The sequence below is a fragment of the Halictus rubicundus genome, chromosome 18 (genome assembly GCF_050948215.1).
Source record: "Halictus rubicundus isolate RS-2024b chromosome 18, iyHalRubi1_principal, whole genome shotgun sequence".
In the NCBI taxonomy this organism is placed as follows: domain Eukaryota; kingdom Metazoa; phylum Arthropoda; class Insecta; order Hymenoptera; family Halictidae; genus Halictus; species Halictus rubicundus.
This window is the reverse complement of record NC_135166.1, coordinates 3,381,602-3,402,565: the sequence shown is the minus strand read 5'-3', so window position 1 is coordinate 3,402,565 and position 20,964 is coordinate 3,381,602. Positions and strand designations below refer to the sequence as shown.

The 20,964-nt window shown below is 43.4% G+C and overlaps 1 protein-coding gene across 1 annotated transcript; it reads left to right on the top strand.

The window, feature by feature from the left end:
* The first annotated feature begins 567 nt into the window (after window positions 1–567).
* LOC143362735 (uncharacterized) lies at window positions 568–20,397 on the top strand. The gene is made up of 5 exons (XM_076803139.1): window positions 568–669; window positions 7,087–7,189; window positions 7,289–7,374; window positions 9,781–9,885; window positions 16,513–20,397. The coding sequence occupies exons 1-5, from the start codon at window positions 645–647 to the stop codon at window positions 19,593–19,595; spliced, it is 3,402 nt and encodes a 1,133-aa protein (XP_076659254.1). The 5' UTR covers window positions 568–644; the 3' UTR covers window positions 19,596–20,397.
* The last annotated feature ends 567 nt before the right edge of the window (window positions 20,398–20,964 follow it).

The following is a 20,964-nucleotide window of genomic DNA, read 5'->3' as shown; positions in this document are numbered from 1 at the left end:
AAATAAACATAAAATAATACACAAAGCGATGATAAATACGTTCACCTAAGAGCACCGAAATATCTCTGTTAGGATTCAAGATAGCAGAAAATGTTAAAGAAGAAAAGTTGTTCCAAATGACCTCAGGGATCACCCTTCCCAAGGAAATACAAAATTTGTTCTGACACAAAAAGTCATACAAGTGCTAACAGAATGTTAACAGAGTCGTGGGAAACGATGGGTAACGTAATCGAGTGTCTGTAACATTTTTTGTAGTAAGGAGCGAATTAATGAGAATACACGAAACGTTTAATACTTTTGTCGGGCGCTATAGTTCTGTCGCGGGGCGTATGCTGTTTCTGTTGGTCGCGTGGCCCGAGTCCGCGAGGACACCGAATTTTCGCGGAGGCGCGGCCTCCGTGGAGATCATGAGATTCCTGTGTCCTGTGTAGGGATGACTCGGCGGGCAGGTGAGAGGTGGAAAGCGAAAAGAAAGGTAAGAGGGAGCCGGTGATCCCTTCCACGGGTCGGCGAGGCCCGAGAAGAAGACTCGCGGAGGAGATCGTGGTGCTCGCAGTGCATCGGCTGCTCCATCGGCCGGACGTTCGGCGTCGTGCAACCTCCTCCTCCTCCGTGTTTTATATACTCATGCGACGTGCAACAAAATGCCGATCAGCCTCCGTATACTGTGTAAGTGCGAGATTTTCACGAGAATCGAATTTCGCCCACGATACCGCGCCTCGAGGCCGTCGCCATCGTCGTCGCCATCGCCATCGTCGTCGCCATCGTCGTCGTTCGTCGCCGTCATCGCTCTCTGTCGCCTTTCATGAATCGGATTACCCAGAGACCCGCGTGACACCGTGGTTACTCGTCCACGCGAACCTTTATTTTCTATGCTATTCGCGGAGCAGTCCCATGGGAAAGTGGTACGACCGACCGAGATCTTTAATTGAAGAAAACCCGCGGCAAAAATGTGCATCTCATTTCGACTAACCGGTCTACGTGTACCCAGCGGTACGACATCTCGGCCGTTTCTCATAGTTTGTATCAACTATTTTTTTCACATTAACGTAGAATTTAAAAATGCAAGGCGAACTGCTGGGAAATATAATTTAATTCTTATTTTTTGAATAAAAATCCCCGGTTCACTCGCGAGTTTTCACTTTGTTTTAAATTCGAATTTGTTGCCGGGCTTGTTGCTATCTTTCGGTGCCGCTTTGAAAGGACAACAAATTATTCTTGGTTTTTAATCGAAGGTAATACTGTCGGTCTAATGGTTTTCAAACTCGTAAATTCTTGATTTAACACCAAAGCGTTTTAGTTTGTAATATCATTTCGTTGAACTGTTAGGAACAGTTGAAACACAGCGATGCCCGCTTGAAGTCGCTTTTTGTTGTTGTCCGTTTCTGAAAAAATGCAGTTCTACCACTTTTCCAGTGTGAAAGGATTATTGCTCCGATAGGTGTTCCGTTGGGATTAGGGCGATAACGATTCATCAGGTTTGGGACGCATTCTTTTTTACGTTTAACGGGAATGATTTCTAAGGATTGTGTGTCTGAGATTGATTGTTCATGTTGTTCATCGAGAAATTGGTTAACTTTCTTTTATACAGGCAGTTTTTGAGAAACACGTGCTTTAAGGTAAACGGTTTTTAAGGATTTTCAGACGAAATCGGCGAGCGCGGCGAATCCTTTTCTTCTTAATGAAGGATCGTTGTTGATCTTCTTAGAAGATCAATTCTTCCGAATTGTTCATTTCGAGATATTTCGAATATACTTTCAAGAGAGATCGTTTCGCTGCTTTTTACGAAGGCGACTTCTCGATGGATCGAGGACTTTAAAAGCTTCTTTTTTATGGAGCACACTCGGTGCCCCGAAACACGCCTCACTCTTTTATGAAGATGGTCCTTAAGATGTTCCGGTTTCGGAGGAAATTTAATGGATGTTTGCTTTATTACCGATCGACTCGAACAAATTGAATTCCGCGGGAGAAATTCGAAGTAATATATTCCATGACGCTTGGTGCTTCATTTTCGTGTGTACACGCGAGGTCCGAACAGTATCTGAACACTATGATCGAATTGTCAATATATACCGTTTGCCTTTACAAAATTTCAACAGTTTCAAGTCGACGATTTTTCGAGAATCGGTAATTCAGCGGTTCGAATATTTTTTCGATCCGCTGTACATTCCAGTGTAGTAGTAGTAATAACATTTAAGATAACATTTGAGATAATTGCCGTAAAATTTGCCTGCTGTAAGTAACGTTAGACCGGATCGAAGGTGATGAGTAATGAATATTGAAAATCAATGTGCATACATTATCGGTGTGTAGGCATATCAACTAGCACGTGGACAGAAGCCATAAATTACGTTATCGAATGTCCAGGTGTTACACTCTCACTGAGTAAATTGTTATGCACTCAATCTCGACCGTCGATGCTTCGTTAATTCATAATTGAAATCTCAGACCGACTACAGAACAAAAGAAATTATCCTTATCCTTAATTTAATAATTAACGAAAAATATTTTGTTCCATTTTAGAAAAACGCTTATCACCTTCATGTCACCTCTACGCGTCCGTCTATGGGGAAACCATTTATACCGAATCATGCCCCCCTGAATACCATTCGATTCTTATTTAAACTATTTTTTCTTTTTTACTTAACATATAATATTCAAGTCATTTTCAAGCTGCATCACAATTTATATTTCGTTTTAGAATGGCCAAGTGTCGGGAGACTTGTGGACGCGGGTCTGTGTGTGTGTATTGTTCGTTAATGTTCTCGGAAGACAGAGATCGGTACACCGACAGAAGAACAATTTCATCCCGATGTAGCGATTGGTTAATCGGTATCCTTTAAAGGTGCACGCCGGAAGATTCCCCGGCAGATTTCACTGTGAGGAATCAATTGAGAAACAATTGAATCATTTCGGTGATGGAACGTGTAGGAGTGATTTATCTCGATCGCGGTACACGCACGCATACATACCCCGAACACAAAAGCAAACGCACCGGAGCTTCAAGACATTTGTTCTGTGAATAGGAGGATACGTTCCACGAAGAACTCGCGTGCAAAGAAAAAGTAATGAAAACTGTACGAGTTCTGAGAAATAGGACAATTTTATTTATTAATGACTCGCTGATTAACGATACACCGGTCTCTGTTATCGAACGTTCGCGATTGTGTTACGCGCTCGATGGAAAGATCGACAATTCATAAATTGCACGGGACACGGGGAACATGCAAATATATTCTCACGATTGCGGTCGGAGAGCACAATGCCCCTCCGCCGCGAACCTACAAACGAACGAGCGACTCAATTGATCGGAAGTAACTCGAAGAGATACGTGCACCGGTGCACAATGAGCAGCACAGGAACTGAAGCCGCTGCACTTCGATCTTCTCACGCGTATCCGTGGAATTCGAGACTTCGAAGTTTCGAAGTTCGACTACTCGGGAACTGTTGTCCGACTCCTGGGAATTCGGAAGAAGTTCCAAATTTGAACATTTTCCGGTTTGCGGTACTCGAGGGTGTGTTGTCAATTCAGAAAACTAATAGTCAATTTTCCTTTTTCTCGCCTGCTAAACAATATTCCTTACAGGAATTAGCACTATTCTGTAGAATTTCAGATCTCTATCCCCTGTTTGCGAAAACCACCCTCGAAACATGATTTTGCTTTAAAACCATATTAACCCTTTGCACTCGGCGCTGTATTCATTCTAAATTTTTCTTCCGTCTTAGAATATTTTCATTTTATTCATACGAAACTGATTTCGAGATATAATATTCGAATGTTTAGTAATCTATTAAATACCAATTTCGTAATGTAACAAATATTTCATAAAATTTCTCGTAATTTCTTTGAAATGATGCCACAATGATTTCTAGTGGTGCTTCAGAGTCACCGCTCGAGTGCAAAGGGTTAACAACTGATTTAAAATTCTGAAGAAAATATTCGATATAATAATTCTTCAGTCTCAAGTGACAACTGAGAAGTTTAGGCTTTTTACCCCCACAGTACACTAACTCGAAGGGGTGGAGATCTGAAATTCCACAGAATAAAGTTAATACTCGATATATGTCACCAACACGGGTCTTGTATCGTCTAGGAGACATACTTGAGCCGTGTTATGTTTGCCTCTCGAGCTTCGGGGCCCCTCGCGAGGTATGCCCCGTGGTGGGGGTAATTCCGCGACGTTTATCATCGAGGCCTTGGCGACATATATAGAGAAATCACTGTAGTGTTTTAGGTCGAGACCGAAAGTGAAAAATGGTACGAAAGTTGTTCCAAAGTTCGAGAATGTGAATGTTTTTTTTGGAAACTCGAGAATTCTTTAGAAAAAGTCGTGACAGAATTTTCGAGAGTTAAATTTTTAAGATTTGCATTCTCCTCGACTCTCGCGATTACGAGGCCCGAAATTGGACGATTACTAGACACGTTAATTTAATGCCTGAGATGCTCCCATACCTTAATTTTAATTTTCGTTTTTTACGTAATCCGTGAGTTCGTTCGCAGAATTCACGGCTAGGTTTCGACATCGACCACCATTAAAACTAATTCATATTTGCAGGCGGCGGTTGCGTTAACAAGAGACTTTGAAATTCTGTTCTGACGTGTCTCTTCTGACGCATTCTGGGATTACTGCAAGAATTGTCTGACTTGGTCGAGGAAAGAATTGTTCGATGTCGAAATTCACCCGAGCACGATTAGTTACGAATTAGCCTACCAGCCGGATCTGAATGTTTTTTCTAAAGCTATGTCCACACCGAAGCAACATCTAATGACTTTTCGTCGTCCTTTGTTGCCTCCTCAATTCGGTAAAACCTGTAACTACGTCATGCATGCAACATCGACTAAAGGTTGCTCGCTGTTGCTTCAGTGTGAACGTAGCTTTACGTTGCACTGCTACCTCACGCGTAACCATTGTTAGGCAAAAAGTATCGATAAAGCCGGACTAACAGAAAAACGAGCAATTATCTTAATACGTTCGCTGGCTGCATGTATTGCGGCAATAGCTTTCGTAGTTGCAATATTCTATCGAATGTGTCTTATAAAATATAAAACGGGTGGGAGGGGGGCATAAATAAAATTTTGAAAATAATTTCAAAGCGATCGCAACGATCTCGATCGATCTCGTGCAGAAAATGAGCTCCGGATCGTTTGAATCCGTTGTCGCGCGACGCACACTCGACGGGATCGCTTTCTCACGTGTGACCCAATTAAAAAAAACTATAGCGCGCGTGATGTCATTGAGAAACGCGAGATAACGGGATCACGTGCGTGGGAGGGGCGATTTATCAATCCGGTGATCCGAGTTCCACGGATTCCACGGCGCTTGTCCGCTCGCTTTTACTCTCGGACGGAATTCATCTCGTGCATTGTCTTCCCTTTTGCGCTTGCTATCGTTACTGGCATTAAAAAGATGCGCCGGTAAAAGGTCACCAAGTTGGTTGGCAAACGAACATACCGGTACCCGCGAAATATCGAACAGCAAACGTTTTGTCCCGTCGTTAAAAGTCACCGGCACACATTCTTTCAGCCTTCTCTCTTTTTCACCGGGAAACATAAGCTAATTTATTCGAAGACTATCAAAAAGCTGTTCGACACAGTCGGATTTGCGCCATAACTATTTCTAATTCAGAAATAGTTCGCTCAGGGGTTAAATCTACAGCTTTTTCTCGATATATGTCCCCAACACGGGTCTACAAGGGACATATATCGGCTAGGAGATACTAGTCGAACGTAGAAAAGGTCAGCGAGTGGCCTCAGTCGCCGAGGAGTGTAAACATCGTCACTGGGTATACCCCGCGGCAGTGGGGATAGTTCTGGGACTTTTATCGCCGAGGCATTTGGGACATATATCGAGAAAATTTTTGTAAATTTTTACGGAATTTCAGAAAAGTACCATTTCAGAGTTGAATTATTTGCAGAGTTGCAAATGCCCATAAAGACGATTGAATTTGAAATTTTTTCTCCGCACAGGGAGTTGTAAAGCTGTACAATTCGAAATTTCGTTGCAGCAATAAAGTTGCTGGTCGTTGCTCCGATTCCCTAATTGTTGCGCCGAGTCCCCCGTAACTGTCAGCACCGTTTCCACCTGCTTCGCTTTCTAGCCTCGAATTCCCACGAAGATTGAATCAAGAGAGCAACAGCTAACCGAGCCGACAAATTTGTATGATCAAGACTCTCAATTAACACTTCTTGAATTGGCCTCGTCAGGTCGTTTCGTCATCGTTCGCGCGCGGCAGTCCCCAATCATGTAAAACAAGCCGAAGTGCGCGAAACAATGCTCTCACGATCCAGTTAATACAGGCATCGATCAAGTTCGAAAGCGGACTGACTCCGTGACTCCTCTGGAACCACGGAGGTCGTTATAGTTACTCCGAGCGAGAAAGATGGACGCGGGTTCATGCTGCTACCTCTGGCAGAAAGTGGCTATAAAAATTCTTGATGGTGTCATTAAACTGCGACCGGTCTCCGACATTCACGGTTTCATACGTCCCGTTGCCGGGGATAAGTTAAACATAGCGTGTAAACTAAACTACAAAGGACGAACTCAATGTATAACATGTTTCATTTCGAATTATCCGATACCACGAAAAATATGATTGCCCGTTTAAATTCTTATTTACCACTTCGTATACGTAGTACAGTAATGCTTCGATATACGTGTCAAAGATGTGCACGATATATGTATAAAATTGGTCTCCGCCACCGTAACATTTTTGTCTTTAATTACCTTTTCGTGAAACTTTCGCCAAGATATTTCTGAAAGTTTTCTGAACAAAACGAGGTCGATTTAAATTATATTTATATTTAATATGCATCCTTATCGAAGTGGTAAATAGAAAAGTACCGAGACAGTAAAATTTCCACAAATAGTTATTAATGGTAACACGTTAAATAATTATTAGCATAAATTTGGGTGGGGCCGCGGAGGATCCAGTGCGAGGGTTAAACCGAGATCGTGGAATTTAGAAACGAAATGAACTTTTCCCTATCGAGAAAAGAAACGTTCCTCTCGGCGCAAAGTGCACCGGTAGGTGTGCGGGCAACGATTATGATTTTAAATGCTCACCGGGGCACTCCTTTATGTACAGGTCTCGTGACGCTGGTCTTGTGCAACATCCACGGCAGTCTTGAACATGAAATTCCAAGGAGGAGCTTCCTGTCGCGACGAGCGATCGACGGCACCAGAGGGAGGTATTGAATAATCGAAAATTCAATCGCGGAATTTCTTGCGTACGAGCATCGGCTATACTCACGGGAAACGCTAATGCGATCGTTGATGTTCGATTACAGGAAGTACTTCGATCCGGAAGAAGAAGGGGTGTTCGACAGTTATGGCTCTGCCGGCGGCCAATACGATCCTTACGAGGAGAAAACAGGTAAGCTCTCTGTATCTTGTGACTATAATCCAATATAAACAATTTAACGGTCTCACGCTCCTCGGACATATTTTAGGTTGTTCCATATGAAATCTCCGAATTTTTCCACTAACTTTTGCTTCATAGGACTGTCACTTTTTAATTTTTTAAACATGTTTTTGCTAATTTGAAAAATCCGAAAACAATACACGTCAATTGCCACAACAAGACACAGCTACCATAATAATATGAACGTGGTCATCCGATAACTTTAATAAGAAATTGGCAATTTTAAGATTATTAGAAGCCGATTTTGCAGTCGAAAATTTTGAAAAAATTCACAGTCGTGTGTGCTGTTAGGTGAAATGTTCATGAATTTTTTCGTAATTTTTTGTTAAGTAGAAAAGGAGAAGTAGGGTATAATTCGTTAAACCGTTTTTACCCTGTAACTACCCTTATGGTAGGGGTACCGACTTGAAACTTGTCAGGATTTTCTTCAGGGACCCTATTGAACGGTATGAAGAAAGAACAATTTATAGTGTACAGTTTATGTTTGATTTTCATCGGTTCACAGAAACGATTACAGCAATCCTTTCGGGTTGCAAAAGATTGGAAGATTATTGACGATTGTGCACTATTGAAAATTTCAGAGCCGAGCGTTTAATTTATGTCCACATCAACGTCGCTCAAGCACACCTCATGGCTATTAATAGCATGATTAACGACGATTGTGACCGGGGCATTATACTTGAATCGGTATTTCTATTTTCGTCTGAAGAATCTCGTCAACCGGTAGAAATGGTGTCAATCCGCCAACTAATTACTGAACTGTCCAGTAGCCGTCATCATCGCTTTGATGATTCTTTTTCCCCGGACTTCTGGCCAGTGAAAGAAGTATTATATCGTCAATCAAAATGGGGTCAAGCGTAACAAGCTTCGCCAAACGAAGGATTTAATTTCCTGCATAATCGCCGATGTTTACAACATTATCAATTACGGAGAACAAAAGAACAAAAGGAATTTTAATTCGTGAACATCCTCTACACGAATCAAAATGTCCTTCCGTGACCTTTACTTCCCGTTTCCCTCGTTCGTTCTTCGCACTATTATTCGCGTAAAGCCGCGTCTCTGATTACTATCGTTGGTTTCCTGCCGGGTATCTACCTCCGATGTCATTTACAAAAGATGTCTTTGTCCAAGACCCCTTTTCAGTATAATCTGGAGGCTCTTGGGTAGTCAAGATTGGACAGTTTCAATTTTTCAAGTTTCCTAGGAGTTTCGAAAACCTCAAATTCGCAAATACAACTTTTACTCTATATATGTCCGAAATGGCTATGCGATAAAAGTCACTATCCCCACTGCCGCGAGGCCTCTAGAGCTGGATCAAAGTTCCTCCTGCCCGATCTATGTCTCTGGCTAGACCCGCGTCTTGGACATGTATCGAGTAAAACTTTTAGGTGAAATTAAAGCTCAAATTAAAACTTTTAGGTTCCCAGATCCCCAAGTGCTACTAAGCTTTCAAACTGACAAATCTCCGACACTCCAAAACCAAAATTCCCATGTGTTCCTACATGTTTCGAGTTTCCAAGTTTTTCATTTCCGAATCTCCGAAACGTCCAAGTCTCGAATTTCCGAATTCCGTAAATTTCCGAGTGTTCGATGGCTGGAATTGCCACCTGCTTGGAATTCTACTTGCCATTAGGAGCTGTCTGTTTAATTATGTATGATGCCGATCGATGACATTATCATAGGCTGTTCGTATTAGCGTCGAAAAATGCCGAGAGCATTTATCTTTGCCATTCGTTCACCTTGAAGGAAACGATCGCGTGGTCGTTAATTTTCTCCGTTGATTTTTTTTTTTTTCATCCATCAAGCGATTATAAGCATACGGGGGCAGTCGTTACGGGCAAAATAACAGACGCGCGTCGAGCGGTGATGAGATCGTTAAGAGAAGGACATTATCAAGTGGCGTGAAAGGCAATCGATTATGATACACGTAGAAAAATTGTGCAGCATAGGTCGCGTGAAGCCTCTCGCGAACCGCGAACGGCTGAACCGTGGAATCACGTGCGGCATGCCGGCGTTACCGTAAACACACGGGGCCGTCCATTTTAAATGTCAAACGCACGCGGCCATCCGCCAGTGTCCTTTTCGCGACCTTGAGCCATCATGAATCCCCGAGACAAAGAATTCCGAAGACGTTCTCACACGTTTTTCGTTGACTTTATCTTTGCTCGTTCAGATTCAATATTTTTCAATATAACTTCGATATTTTCTCAATTCTCGAAATGCACAAACTCACGAAGCGTCTTATACTTTTGTCCAGCACTGTATGCCTCGGTTCCTATAATCATCATAAAATCGGTTCGAGTGTAACGACTGCCGTAATAACTATGATTACTACAAATGAATTCATTTCGGTTGCAGACTTCTCGGACATCAGGAGGAACGTGCCGGGAGAGCCGGGCATCGATTATCCTGCGTACACGACGCTGCCCCAGACAGGATTCACGTGCGAAGGACGTTCACGAGGTGAATGAGAGAGTCACATGATTCACCCGTCCCCATTACCCGCGATCTCGGCGTATCGGTATCGTATCGTATCGTGTCGTGTCGTATCGTTTTGTCAACCGAAATTCCGAAAGTGGGTCGGTGACAGTGACGTCTCCCCGACGGAATACGTCACGACTTTGGGATTACGCAACCAGGTTTTCACACGATCGCGGTGACCGGTTCGTAAGTTAGGCGTGTGTTATATGAAAGCGACGGGAAAAAGCTGGCCGTGCATGTTAATAATTCATCGGTCTCTCACTCGTGAAGATTACAAAACGGTATTTCCCCGAGGAACATCTTCCTCCTCGGTTTCTCATACCAGACAGTTTTTATGCCTCCGCCCAGTGCTTTCGCTAATTACAGTGTTCACTATATATATGTCACGAATACCTAGCCGATGAAAGTCACAAAACTATCCCCACTACCGTAGGGAGAGACCTCTGTCGCCGAGGAGTGTAACTACGGGTCGGGTGTATCTGTGTGAGACCAGGACACCACTACTAATCCAGTAACAAAACTTCCTTGTTTTGCATTATTTCCTATTTAAACTATTTTCCTTTTCTACGTTCGGCGTGGATCATAGTGTCTCCTATCCGATACATGTCACCGTGGTCGCTGTGCGCTGGTCAATTTAAAACGAAACTGGCCCCCCGGTAACTACTCTAATTAGCGTTGGGCTAAGACTTATCCTCGTTGTGTAAAGTTTTGTGATCCCATCAGCGGCGGGTTGCCTAATTGTAGGCGCTGAGAGTGGAGTTATTGCTGACATTAAATTAGAATTTTTAATGGCTGTTTGTGGGGCAGCGAGTTAAACATGAACCTTTGTGTACACATCTTGACGTATTTGGTAACTCGTTAGGCACATCAGACCAAACTAAGAGCAGGATTTTAAGCGTGTTAACCGGGGATGACCGGATAAGTATGTTTTCCACGTTCAAACGTTCCGATAGCTTTTCATTATCTTGCTTGTTTATCGAAAAACTCCCGCCGGTGAATTGTATTATAATGTCTGTAATTGTGAATGGTTGCGTCGTTCTCACGTCTGGTGAAGGATAGGTCGCCTCCGACGGTTGCTATTCCATTCTGATCGCTAATAGATTCGAGACTACGCAGAATCCTTGGGACTACAATGGCGGACGAAAATTTCTTCGTTCGCGCGAGGTCGTTCGCTATAATATTCGACGGGACGTCGCCATTATCGAGGGTTCAGAGTATCCGCTGGACCTTTCGAACGATTCGTTTGGCCTTTATCTTATTGTTGGGCCGCTTTCGCCGGCATTCTGCCACTTCTCCGGCAAACTCATAGCGAACAACATTATCGCCGGTGTGTTGCTCAATGAAGAAACCATAATAAACTAAGCGACGAAGTGAACTTTCTTCGACGAGAACTCAGCCTCCGACTGCTACCTTCATCCCCGTTCCCGTGCAGCCGTTCGCACCGCGAGAACCACCATTAACATCGGTCCAAATCGCTCTAATTGTGCAAAAAGAGAAACCGCGCGCGCTTTCACAATTAGGAGGAGCGATAATAGAGCTATCGCCATTACGTTTTTCTCCACCGAATCTTCCTCCCGATGTCTCATTAAACGAGACTCTGTTTTTAACGACCGGCCAGATACAGGATCCTCGTTAAATGCTATTTCTTGTTGTCTTCTCTGTGCATTTGAATCAGGAGGATAGTCTTTTTCTATACTGCTCGCTCGGACCTTCTATGGATCTATTACAGAATTACATTAGGCTTACCGATGATGTTGTCATAGGTGAATGGCTAGCTAAGACAGATCGCCAGTAAAAAAATTATTCTACAAACTCTTCCTGGAAAAGTATAATTTCAATTGCGGCTGTACCTTTTTGTTACACTAAATTAAATTCGTCTCCGCGTGCTTGTGGTGCCATCTAGCGGCTCAGCTCTTCAAGCGACGCGCGGGGGTCACTGAATACCAACATGGCGGCGCCCTTGCCTGTCAAACAGTGACAATCGTACATCTTTGCACACGCTTATCTTCTAAACTAGAGATCTCCTAGGATTGAAACTTGGATTTCCGGCATTTTCTCGCCAAAATCTACAGGACTGTATAAAGAAAGGTAAAAATCTCTGGGTTGCCAAGGTGAAGTTTAGCCAAAATCTCGTTAACAGCGCTAGAACGAGACCCTTCATAATGGCGGGTTCGAAAGTTTCCTCGAAAGTTGGACACCTCGATGGTGGGAACGAATGAAAATTCCGAAGGAGGTTACAAGCAGCGAGGTTCTACTGTAGTTTATAAACCCGTTGGTATTTTCAAAGCATCTGACTGAAATAGAAAGTTACAGAAAAATCCGGTTTATATTTAACCGATTCTCCGTTTATAGAGGGAGGGGGCGTATCCCGAGGGGACATTTCCGAAATGTGATAAACGTTTCCACGCTGATTTTCGCGCGAAGTTTCGCGGCGGCGCGACGTCACGATAATGGCTGGTACGGTGACCTATTGCGAAACCTATTCCGATGAAAATGCTACAAGTAGAGTTCGCAGGCGGCACGTGAGCACCGTGTGCCGTCTGTGTGCGTGAGAATCATCCTTGACACCGATACTAAAGGTGAAAAAGTGCGGGATTAAACGGGTGATCCATATGAGCCCGGTGACCGATCGACGGAATTCGATTTTCGGCGACGCGTTAGGCGCCTCGAATCATTCGTGAGACCTTTCAACTGCGAAATTTTTTCGCGCGAACCCGCTGCGAGCAATCAGGTTGCACACATCGCGTCATAAACAAGTTGAAACTGGTCGACTATCCTTGCGACACCCGGAGGAACGATGAAAATTAAGACGAAGAAACGAACCGATAATATTTTCAAGACGGATGACGCGCGTCGCGGGGAGAAGATGGCGAAGATAATGTCAGGCATCGTCGATTTCTTTTTAGACACGAAGAAAAGTTTCAGCCGAGAACCAGTCCGTACAAATGAGATTCAATTAATCTGGACTTCGGCTGGAGCCGGCAAGAACTTCCAGACGTTCGCCTTTTTTACTGTTGCAATCCTATTTCTAACCGGGGAAAGCCGAGGGGAATCTCGGTTGTTGTTATTATTCCTTGCCTTGGAAATTGTTGGATAACAAAGTAACGAAGAGATTGATTGCCCCTAACTGCTAGAAAATTCCTAGAAAATGGAATCGATACTGCACTTATACTTCTTTTACTGCAGAACATATTATTTCTCATTAATTTCATTATATTAATTTGTGTTATAGTGAACATTTTCCTATTTCTAACCGGGGAAAGCCGAGGGGAATCTCGGTTGTTGTTATTATTCCTTGCCTTGGAAATTGTTGGATAACAAAGTAACGAAGAGATTGATTGCCTCTAACTGTTAGAAAATTCCTAGAAAATGGAATCGATATTGCGCTTGTATTTCTTATTATTTTTCATTCATTTCTTTATATTAATTTGTGTTATAGTGAACATTTTCCTATATCTAACCGGGGAAAGCCGAGGGGAATCTCGGTTGTTATTATTCCTTGCCTTGGAAATTGTTGGATAACAAAGTAACGAAGAGATTGATTGCCCCTAACTGCTAGAAAATTCCTAAAAAATGGAATCGATACTGCACTTATACTTCTTTTACTGCAGAACATATTATTTCTCATTAATTTCATTATATTAATTTCTGTCATAGTGAACATTTTCCTATTTCTAACCGGGGAAAGCCGAGGGGAATCTCGGTTGTTGTTATTATTCCTTGCCTTGGAAATTGTTGGATAACAAAGTAACGAAGAGATTGATTGCCTCTAACTGTTAGAAAATTCCTAGAAAATGGAATCGATATTGCGCTTGTATTTCTTATTATTTTTCATTCATTTCTTTATATTAATTTGTGTTATAGTGAACATTTTCCTATATCTAACCGGGGAAAGCCGAGGGGAATCTCGGTTGTTATTATTCCTTGCCTTGGAAATTGTTGGATAACAACGTAACGAAGAGATTGATTGCCTCTAACAATCCTGTTAGAAAATTCCTAGAAAATAGAATCGATATTGCACTTATACTTCTTTTACTGCAGAACATATTATTTCTCATTAATTTCATTATATTAATTTCTGTCATAGTGAACATTTTCCTATTTCTAACCGGGGAAAGCCGAGGGGAATCTCGGTTGTTGTTATTGTTCCTTGCCTTGGAAATTGTTGGATAACAAAGTAACGAAGAGATTGATTGCCTCTAACTGTTAGAAAATTCCTAGAAAATGGAATCGATATTGCGCTTGTATTTCTTATTATTTTTCATTCATTTCTTTATATTAATCTGTGTTATAGTGAAAATTTTCAGTAGTTTTTGCTGCAAGAGCTTAAACGACGTAGGATTGCGCTATAATTTTGTCCCAGGGTGTATAATTTAAAAAAATTATAGGGATAATACGTTCAGCCGTATTTTAAGGGAGACGTTTTTAAATTGCAAATGGAATCTGGTAAATGGTGCAACATCGTATTCGCCGATGTAACGGAATCGTGTCAGGTATTCGTGTAACGTCGTTTCGTACGCGAAGAAAGCGGTTTCAATTAAAATTTCCAAGTACCCTCGGATCGATCGGGTCGCGAAACCTTCTCGATGGACACCGAGAACTCTCCATTGTGTCCTGCGGTGCTCGGTTTCGCGGAAGAGACCGCGTGCTATTAGATAATCCGAGGAGAGAGAGAGAGAGAGAGAGAGAGAGAGAGAGAGAGAGAGAGAGATACCGTACGAATATAGAAGGCAGCGTAGCATAATCGTTACATAACACCTGTCGAACGTAAACACTGCTCGCCGCAACGATTATTTGATGTCGACAAAAAAGATAAAAAATAGAACGAGTCCGATCATTAGGATCGTTAATCGTAACAGAGGAATGCTGGCTTGCCGTTTACCATTCGATTCAAACAAAAATGTTTTTATTACCGACCTGTCGATTTACGCGGAATGTTATGCGAATTTGTCCGTTTTACTTGTTTGTAATAATTAAATAACGTGAATAGAGCTTACGTAATCAACACTCGCACGGTTCGCGATAAAAAGTTTATACTGAGGGTCAGTTTTGACCCAGACCTTTTTATGTCAACCTCGTGGTATATGACACATTATAAGCGCTCGAAGAATACAGGACGTTTCAATGTTATTCGTGATCACAAAAATTGTTAATGAAAATTCAATTGTTGGCAATATTTATAAATTTATATAGCAATTATTCTGTATACTTTGTAGCTTGGAAGGTTCCTCGTTTTTTCTGAGAAAGAAAAAGGTTGTGGTCTTATTACAGATTTTAAAAATTAGGAGTCTCTCGAATATGAGATTCATTATGCAATTCGTGAACTCATAAAATTTATGTCCATCTAGACTATTAAGTAATCGTTTATTTCAGTCTCGTTAATATAAAAGCTGATTTTATGATTAGCGGTTCTGAATATTCAAACGCTGCGAAAGTTCGTCACCTTCGCAGCACAGAATGCTTGCTGATGGTGCTTATGTCTCTTTCGTATTGCATTTTAATTGATCTTCACGTGGACGGATATCGTAAAATTGTCCCCTGACCGACGCAGTATTACCTTGCGCACTGACGCAACAGAAAATGACGTAAACCTTCGACGGGCAGTTATCGAATGTGTCATTTCTTAAATAATGCGTGCAAACTTCTCCCCAATCATTTTTATTCATTTGCTATACATTATTTTCATATCATATCATAGCTCTACACAAGTATTCATATTTTTTGCAAAATAGAAACTGCAGAACAGCTGCATAAATATTTGCAACGATTAGTAATCGACTGAATTGCCCATATTACCGTTGAAGGGGCAGAGATTTGAAATTTTACAGAATACAGCCTCTACTCGATAAATGTCCAAAATATCTAGCTTATAATTGTCCCAGAATTATCCCCACCACCGTGAGGTATACCCAGCAAGGGACCCCTTATCTACGTTCGGCAGTAGATCAAAGCATAGTATCCTCTACCCGATAATTGTCCCTGGCCAGACCCGTGTTGTGGACAATTATCGAGTAGACACTGTTTTACGCAAAGAACCGTGACTCTCATTCTTGTCATACCAGACCTTTTCATGTAGCACAAGCGTTTTGTCTATGAAGGGGGCCGGCAGGCATTTGGCCTTGACTGTCACGCTATGTTACGCTGTGCCCTTTTTCTAGACATTTTACGTCTTAAATAAGTAAGTAATCAATTAAAAATGCATACCACCGTGTTTGTACATGTCTTTGCTACGTCTGCATAGAGCCTTTTTTCGATACGAACACTAAATCTCTCGAAATTACGAGAATGTCACAGCGGCAGCCATCTTGTGACGTCATACTTGCTTCAGAATTCGAATTTTCTGCCGAATATTACAAATTACTCCGTGATGAGGTAGAAATTCGCAATTTGGGCTCCATACAGACGTAGATTGGACTTTTAGGAAACACAATTGACCACTTCTAAACTGATCATTGCAATATTGAAGCGACAGTTTGTCTAGATTTTGACCCTTGCATACGTATATGGATTTCAAACCATGCCGGCCCCCTTAAGAAAGCATTTCGAAGAAATCACACAGTTTCGTACTGGTCGCAGCGATTAAAGTTTCTCTTCGATCTATTCCACCAGGCTACTACGCGGACGAGGTGGCCGGCTGCCAGGTGTTCCACGTATGTCACGACGTGTTAGTTTCCTCGTTCCTCTGTCCGATCGGCTCGCTCTTCAGCCAGAAGCTGTTGACCTGCGACTGGTGGACGAAAGTGGATTGTTCCTCGAGCGGCAAGTACATCGACGTGAACCGGAACAGCTACCAGCAGGACGACGACGAGATGATCAGGAACGCGTACGCGATGATCAGCCTGCAGTCGGGAACAGACGTGACCAAAGACGGCTTGGTGGACCCTGACCGAACCGGAAGCATCGTAGATTATCAACGGATCCCGGGAAGGCTCTTCGACATAGGCCCGTCTGACGCGACCGGGAACGATCTGAGGAACACCTTCGAAGACTATCCTAGACCCATAGTCCGCAACTTCCTTCCGCCTTATCAAACGAAGAGCCGGAAACCGGAAACGAGTCCGAATTACCAGGGGAGGTTCTATCCCCCAGAGAAGAACAGGTCACCGTACGAGGACTCGCCCATCATTCGCGTGCAGAAGATCGGAGACCACGGGGAACAGCGACCCAGGAGTTTCCAAGAAAGCTACCGCAGACCCAACGAATTCACTAACCACTTCCAACCATCTTATGCGCCCACCGTGCCCACCGTCACCACCACCACCAGAAGGTTCTACTCTCCCACCGTACCCACAACCTTCAGACCCTCTACAGTCGCCTATAACAAACTCGACCAGGCTATAGACAGCTCGGAGTACTACTTCTCGCACAGTGGCACCAAGAGTCTCGTCACTCCTCCTACTAGGATCTTTCCGGACGATAATGGGAGGATCGACTCTGCTCGGAAGACAGACCAGGATGATTATAATCGTAGGCGTAGCTACGAGGACGATTACGGTGAAGAGGACATTGGGGACGACGGACCTGGAAAGTCGAAAGAGAGGTTCCAGGTCAGGGTAGCCGACGATCTTCAGTTTAATCATACTAACGCTCACGAGCGGAGTCCTCTGTACAGCGAGGACTATAGAGGATTCGACGAAGAAGGGATTGAGGATATAGAAACCAGAGGTAGCATTGGCCTAGGCCACGCGTTGCGTCAGCCGTTCAGAGGGATCTCGGTCCAGCAGCAAAACCCTGTGAAAGACAAAAGTAAGTTTGGGAAGACTGATATAGAGGAGTCCAAAGCAGACTATCAGCACACTCTGGTCAGACCGGGGTCGACCGTTGCTGACGAGGAAGAGCAAACCACTGAGCAATACCAAAGAGATGATCTGAGAAGTCCCGACAACCTGGAACCGTCGACTACCCCTCCTTTCGTCGAGAGTACTGTAAAAGCGAGCGCTGCGTCCTTCAACGCTACTCCCGGAGAGCCTGAAAAGGAGAAGGACGTCACGGACGGAATTAACAGACCTGGCGAATTCTTGAGATCACCGGAGAATCGTAGAAAGTTCCAGATAAAGGTGCCCGATCTTTCGGAAATGTCTAGTCTGCTGATCAGGTACTCGACCATCGACGATGTCCCCTACTCTGGAACCAGGACTACGGAGCTGCCCAGGTTGCAGAACACTTTCTCTGACGACTACGTCGACCAGCCGACTACTCGTGACGAGTATAGCAATTATGAAGGTGGAGAAAAGTTCTCTAGGATTCAGAGCTACCATACTACTCAAGCTAGACCCCTGGTTTCTTCCACTGGCCAGCGGTTTTCCTCGCCATCGTCTGATCATCTGATATCCAAGGACTCTCCATTCAGGAGCTCCTCGTTCTCTAGAAATAGCACCCGAGAGAAAACCGTCGACAATCCTGAAAGAATTGAGATTCCCATCGACGATGAACGTAGTATTTGTTCGAATCAGCCTGGAAAACCCTGCAACGCGACCTCTGGCGTAGAATCTACTTTACCGACCGAGTCGGTAACGCAGAGGTTCAACGAACGGGCACCTTCTGTTACCAAATCGAGCAGTATCGAGTTTTCAACGTTAACTCCGAGTCCCGAAACCGAGAACGGGAGAAAAGTAATTGAATCGTCGACAGCGAACGCTATCCTCGGCTCCATCCCACCGGAGACGTTGAAGCAGATCGAGGAGAACATTGACCGCAACAATTCCCCCTACCAAGTGACGCTGACGGTGAACAAGGACGAGGACCTGGTGCCACACGACGATTTGATCAGCAAGCTGGTCGCTGAACAGGCTAAAGAGACTTCGACCTTGAACGACAGGACGCACGAATTGGAGGTGGTCAAGTTTGTAGAATCCGAGACACCGACGACAACCGCGCCAGAAATCACCACCGTGAACAATCTAGATATGGACTATTACCAGAACACCGAGGACAACTTCACCGGCGAGTTCAAGGACTCCCTGAAGAATTTCAGCACTGTCAGTCTCCTTCAGCTGATGTCCGAGCTGCTGAGGTTGGACCGTGCTCCACGACCCTTCTCCCTGGGGAATGATAGATCGCAAACTCAGTCTTGGGGAGCCCAGATGATCGCCAAAGACGTGAACTCTAGTGTTCAGACCGAGGAAAAGGACTATAGCAAGCTCGAGGCGACTCCCGCGCCGAAGAGTTCCGCTCCTTTCAAGGAGAAGATCCTGGACAAGTTGTCGGAGAACTTTGGCGAGCCCCTCTATAAAACTGGTCGATATCTGGAACTACCTCAGCCAGAGAGAGCTCTCGATTTCCAAACTGGTCAGCCTATCAAGACCCTGAAGAAGGAGGAAGAGTCGACCACCGAGATTTTGGATAAAACCGTGGAATCGTTCCCTGAAGTCAGCACTGAAACGTCCACGACAACCACTACGCCGAAAACCACCCTTACAACGGAGTCGACGAAGACTGTGGTCCAGACGGAGTTCCTACCCTCCATTGGTTTCTCCTTCGACACTGATGAAGGACGGGAGGAGTATGTGGAAGCTGTTTTAGGTGGTCTGATCGAGCCACAGCCTGCCGAGAGCGAGAAGAAGGAGACTGTGGTCGGGCTAACTGGTGAAACAATAGCCCCCAAGAATGGGACCTCCGATGGTAACACCGAGAAAGTTGTGGAAGAGGTGAACAGCTCGGAGGAAGGGGTTTCAACCTTGAAAAAGGTTTAGATCATCGGTGATAATGAATAGATTGCGGATGCCTATGCGGTTGTGGAATTCTAGGAAGTGCAGTAATGCCTCGGTATACGTGCTAGAGATGCGCACGATATTTGAACTCGAGGGGTCCACGAGCTCGATACCATTGGGAAGTTCGAATTGCAAATACTTATTTAATACTCCGAATGAATAAAAATGTAAAAGTTTATAACACTGGGTTCTAGAAGCACGTATATGTGTGCACCTATGAAATTCGCAATCTACTCACACGAATGTAAATTTAGTTTTAGGACGAAGTCTGTGATGTGCTGTTTTACGATTTAGACACACGGGGCCGTCCACTCTTGGTCCCGTTTCCTTTTTGTTAAGTATGCATGGTGGAGTGACGGGGGGAGTAGATGATGAAATTTGAAAAAATTTCGAAGGTTGTATTTCTTTCTTAACGAATATAATTCTCGACTTATTGCTAGTAAATGTAGTATTAATCTTTCGTTTATCTTCTTTTCCATGTCTATCGTAAACGATGAAATGACCGATGATTAATGACAAAAGATTATAGATGTAAATTTTGTGATAGAATGCATTGAAATACAGTTGTCCGGAGTTGATTGTTCGATGCTGTTCAACAGCGTTTCGAGAACGACGTATTTTCGACGTAGATGTGTGCGTGTAGTTTTTGTTTATATGTGTGCGAGAGGGAATGGAGATACAGATGTAATTATGAAATTGTACCTTATCTAACCCCATACATTACGAGTTCTTTTTTAAATATATCTATTCGTTGTAAAAATATGTTCCCTACTCCTTCTTTTTTTAGGTATAATAATGATTAATACTACACCTACCGAGCCTTCAATGGGTATATGCTGCCTTATAAAAATGCTTGCAGATAGTAAATGTAATCCAGTGATTAATATGAAATTTATTTCCTGGGGAAAGTGGTAAATGTTTATCTGTTCCAGTTGATTTCTGTTTATTGTCATGACAACATCGATACTTGGAGACTCGCGATACAAAGGCCTCGTTTAATCGATTCAGAGTGCAAACCTCGAGGTTAAAGTACTCGGAGTTGCCTGAAACGAATCTGAGCACAAACTAAATAAACAAACTGAATAACAGTTCAATAGTTCTAGTTTCTAGTCGATAGTTTTCGCCAAAATGTTTCACGTTGTAGAACACTGTATAATAATTCCGTCTAAGAATTGAACACGTGGTGGAAAAGTATATTTGGAGAATTGAGTTGTGCGTTAACGAAAACATTAAGTGTTTCTTTCATAGTTAATTAATTCAGTGAAACATGAGTGATTCCGAAGCGGAATTTCCGTCGATCGATATCGGGATCGACGAAGATGAAGAGAAGGATGATTTGGACGACGATGAT

What these genes read in the sequence shown, in the direction of transcription:
- LOC143362735 (XM_076803139.1), top strand. Translation starts at nt 645, where the DNA reads ATGCCGATCAGCCTCCGTATACTGT. An exon ending in GATCAGCCTCCGTATACTGT is followed by an intron (nt 670 to 7,086) that starts GTAAGTGCGAGA and finishes CTTTATGTACAG; the next exon opens with GTCTCGTGACGCTGGTCTTG. An exon ending in TCCTTACGAGGAGAAAACAG is followed by an intron (nt 7,375 to 9,780) that starts GTAAGCTCTCTG and finishes TTTCGGTTGCAG; the next exon opens with ACTTCTCGGACATCAGGAGG.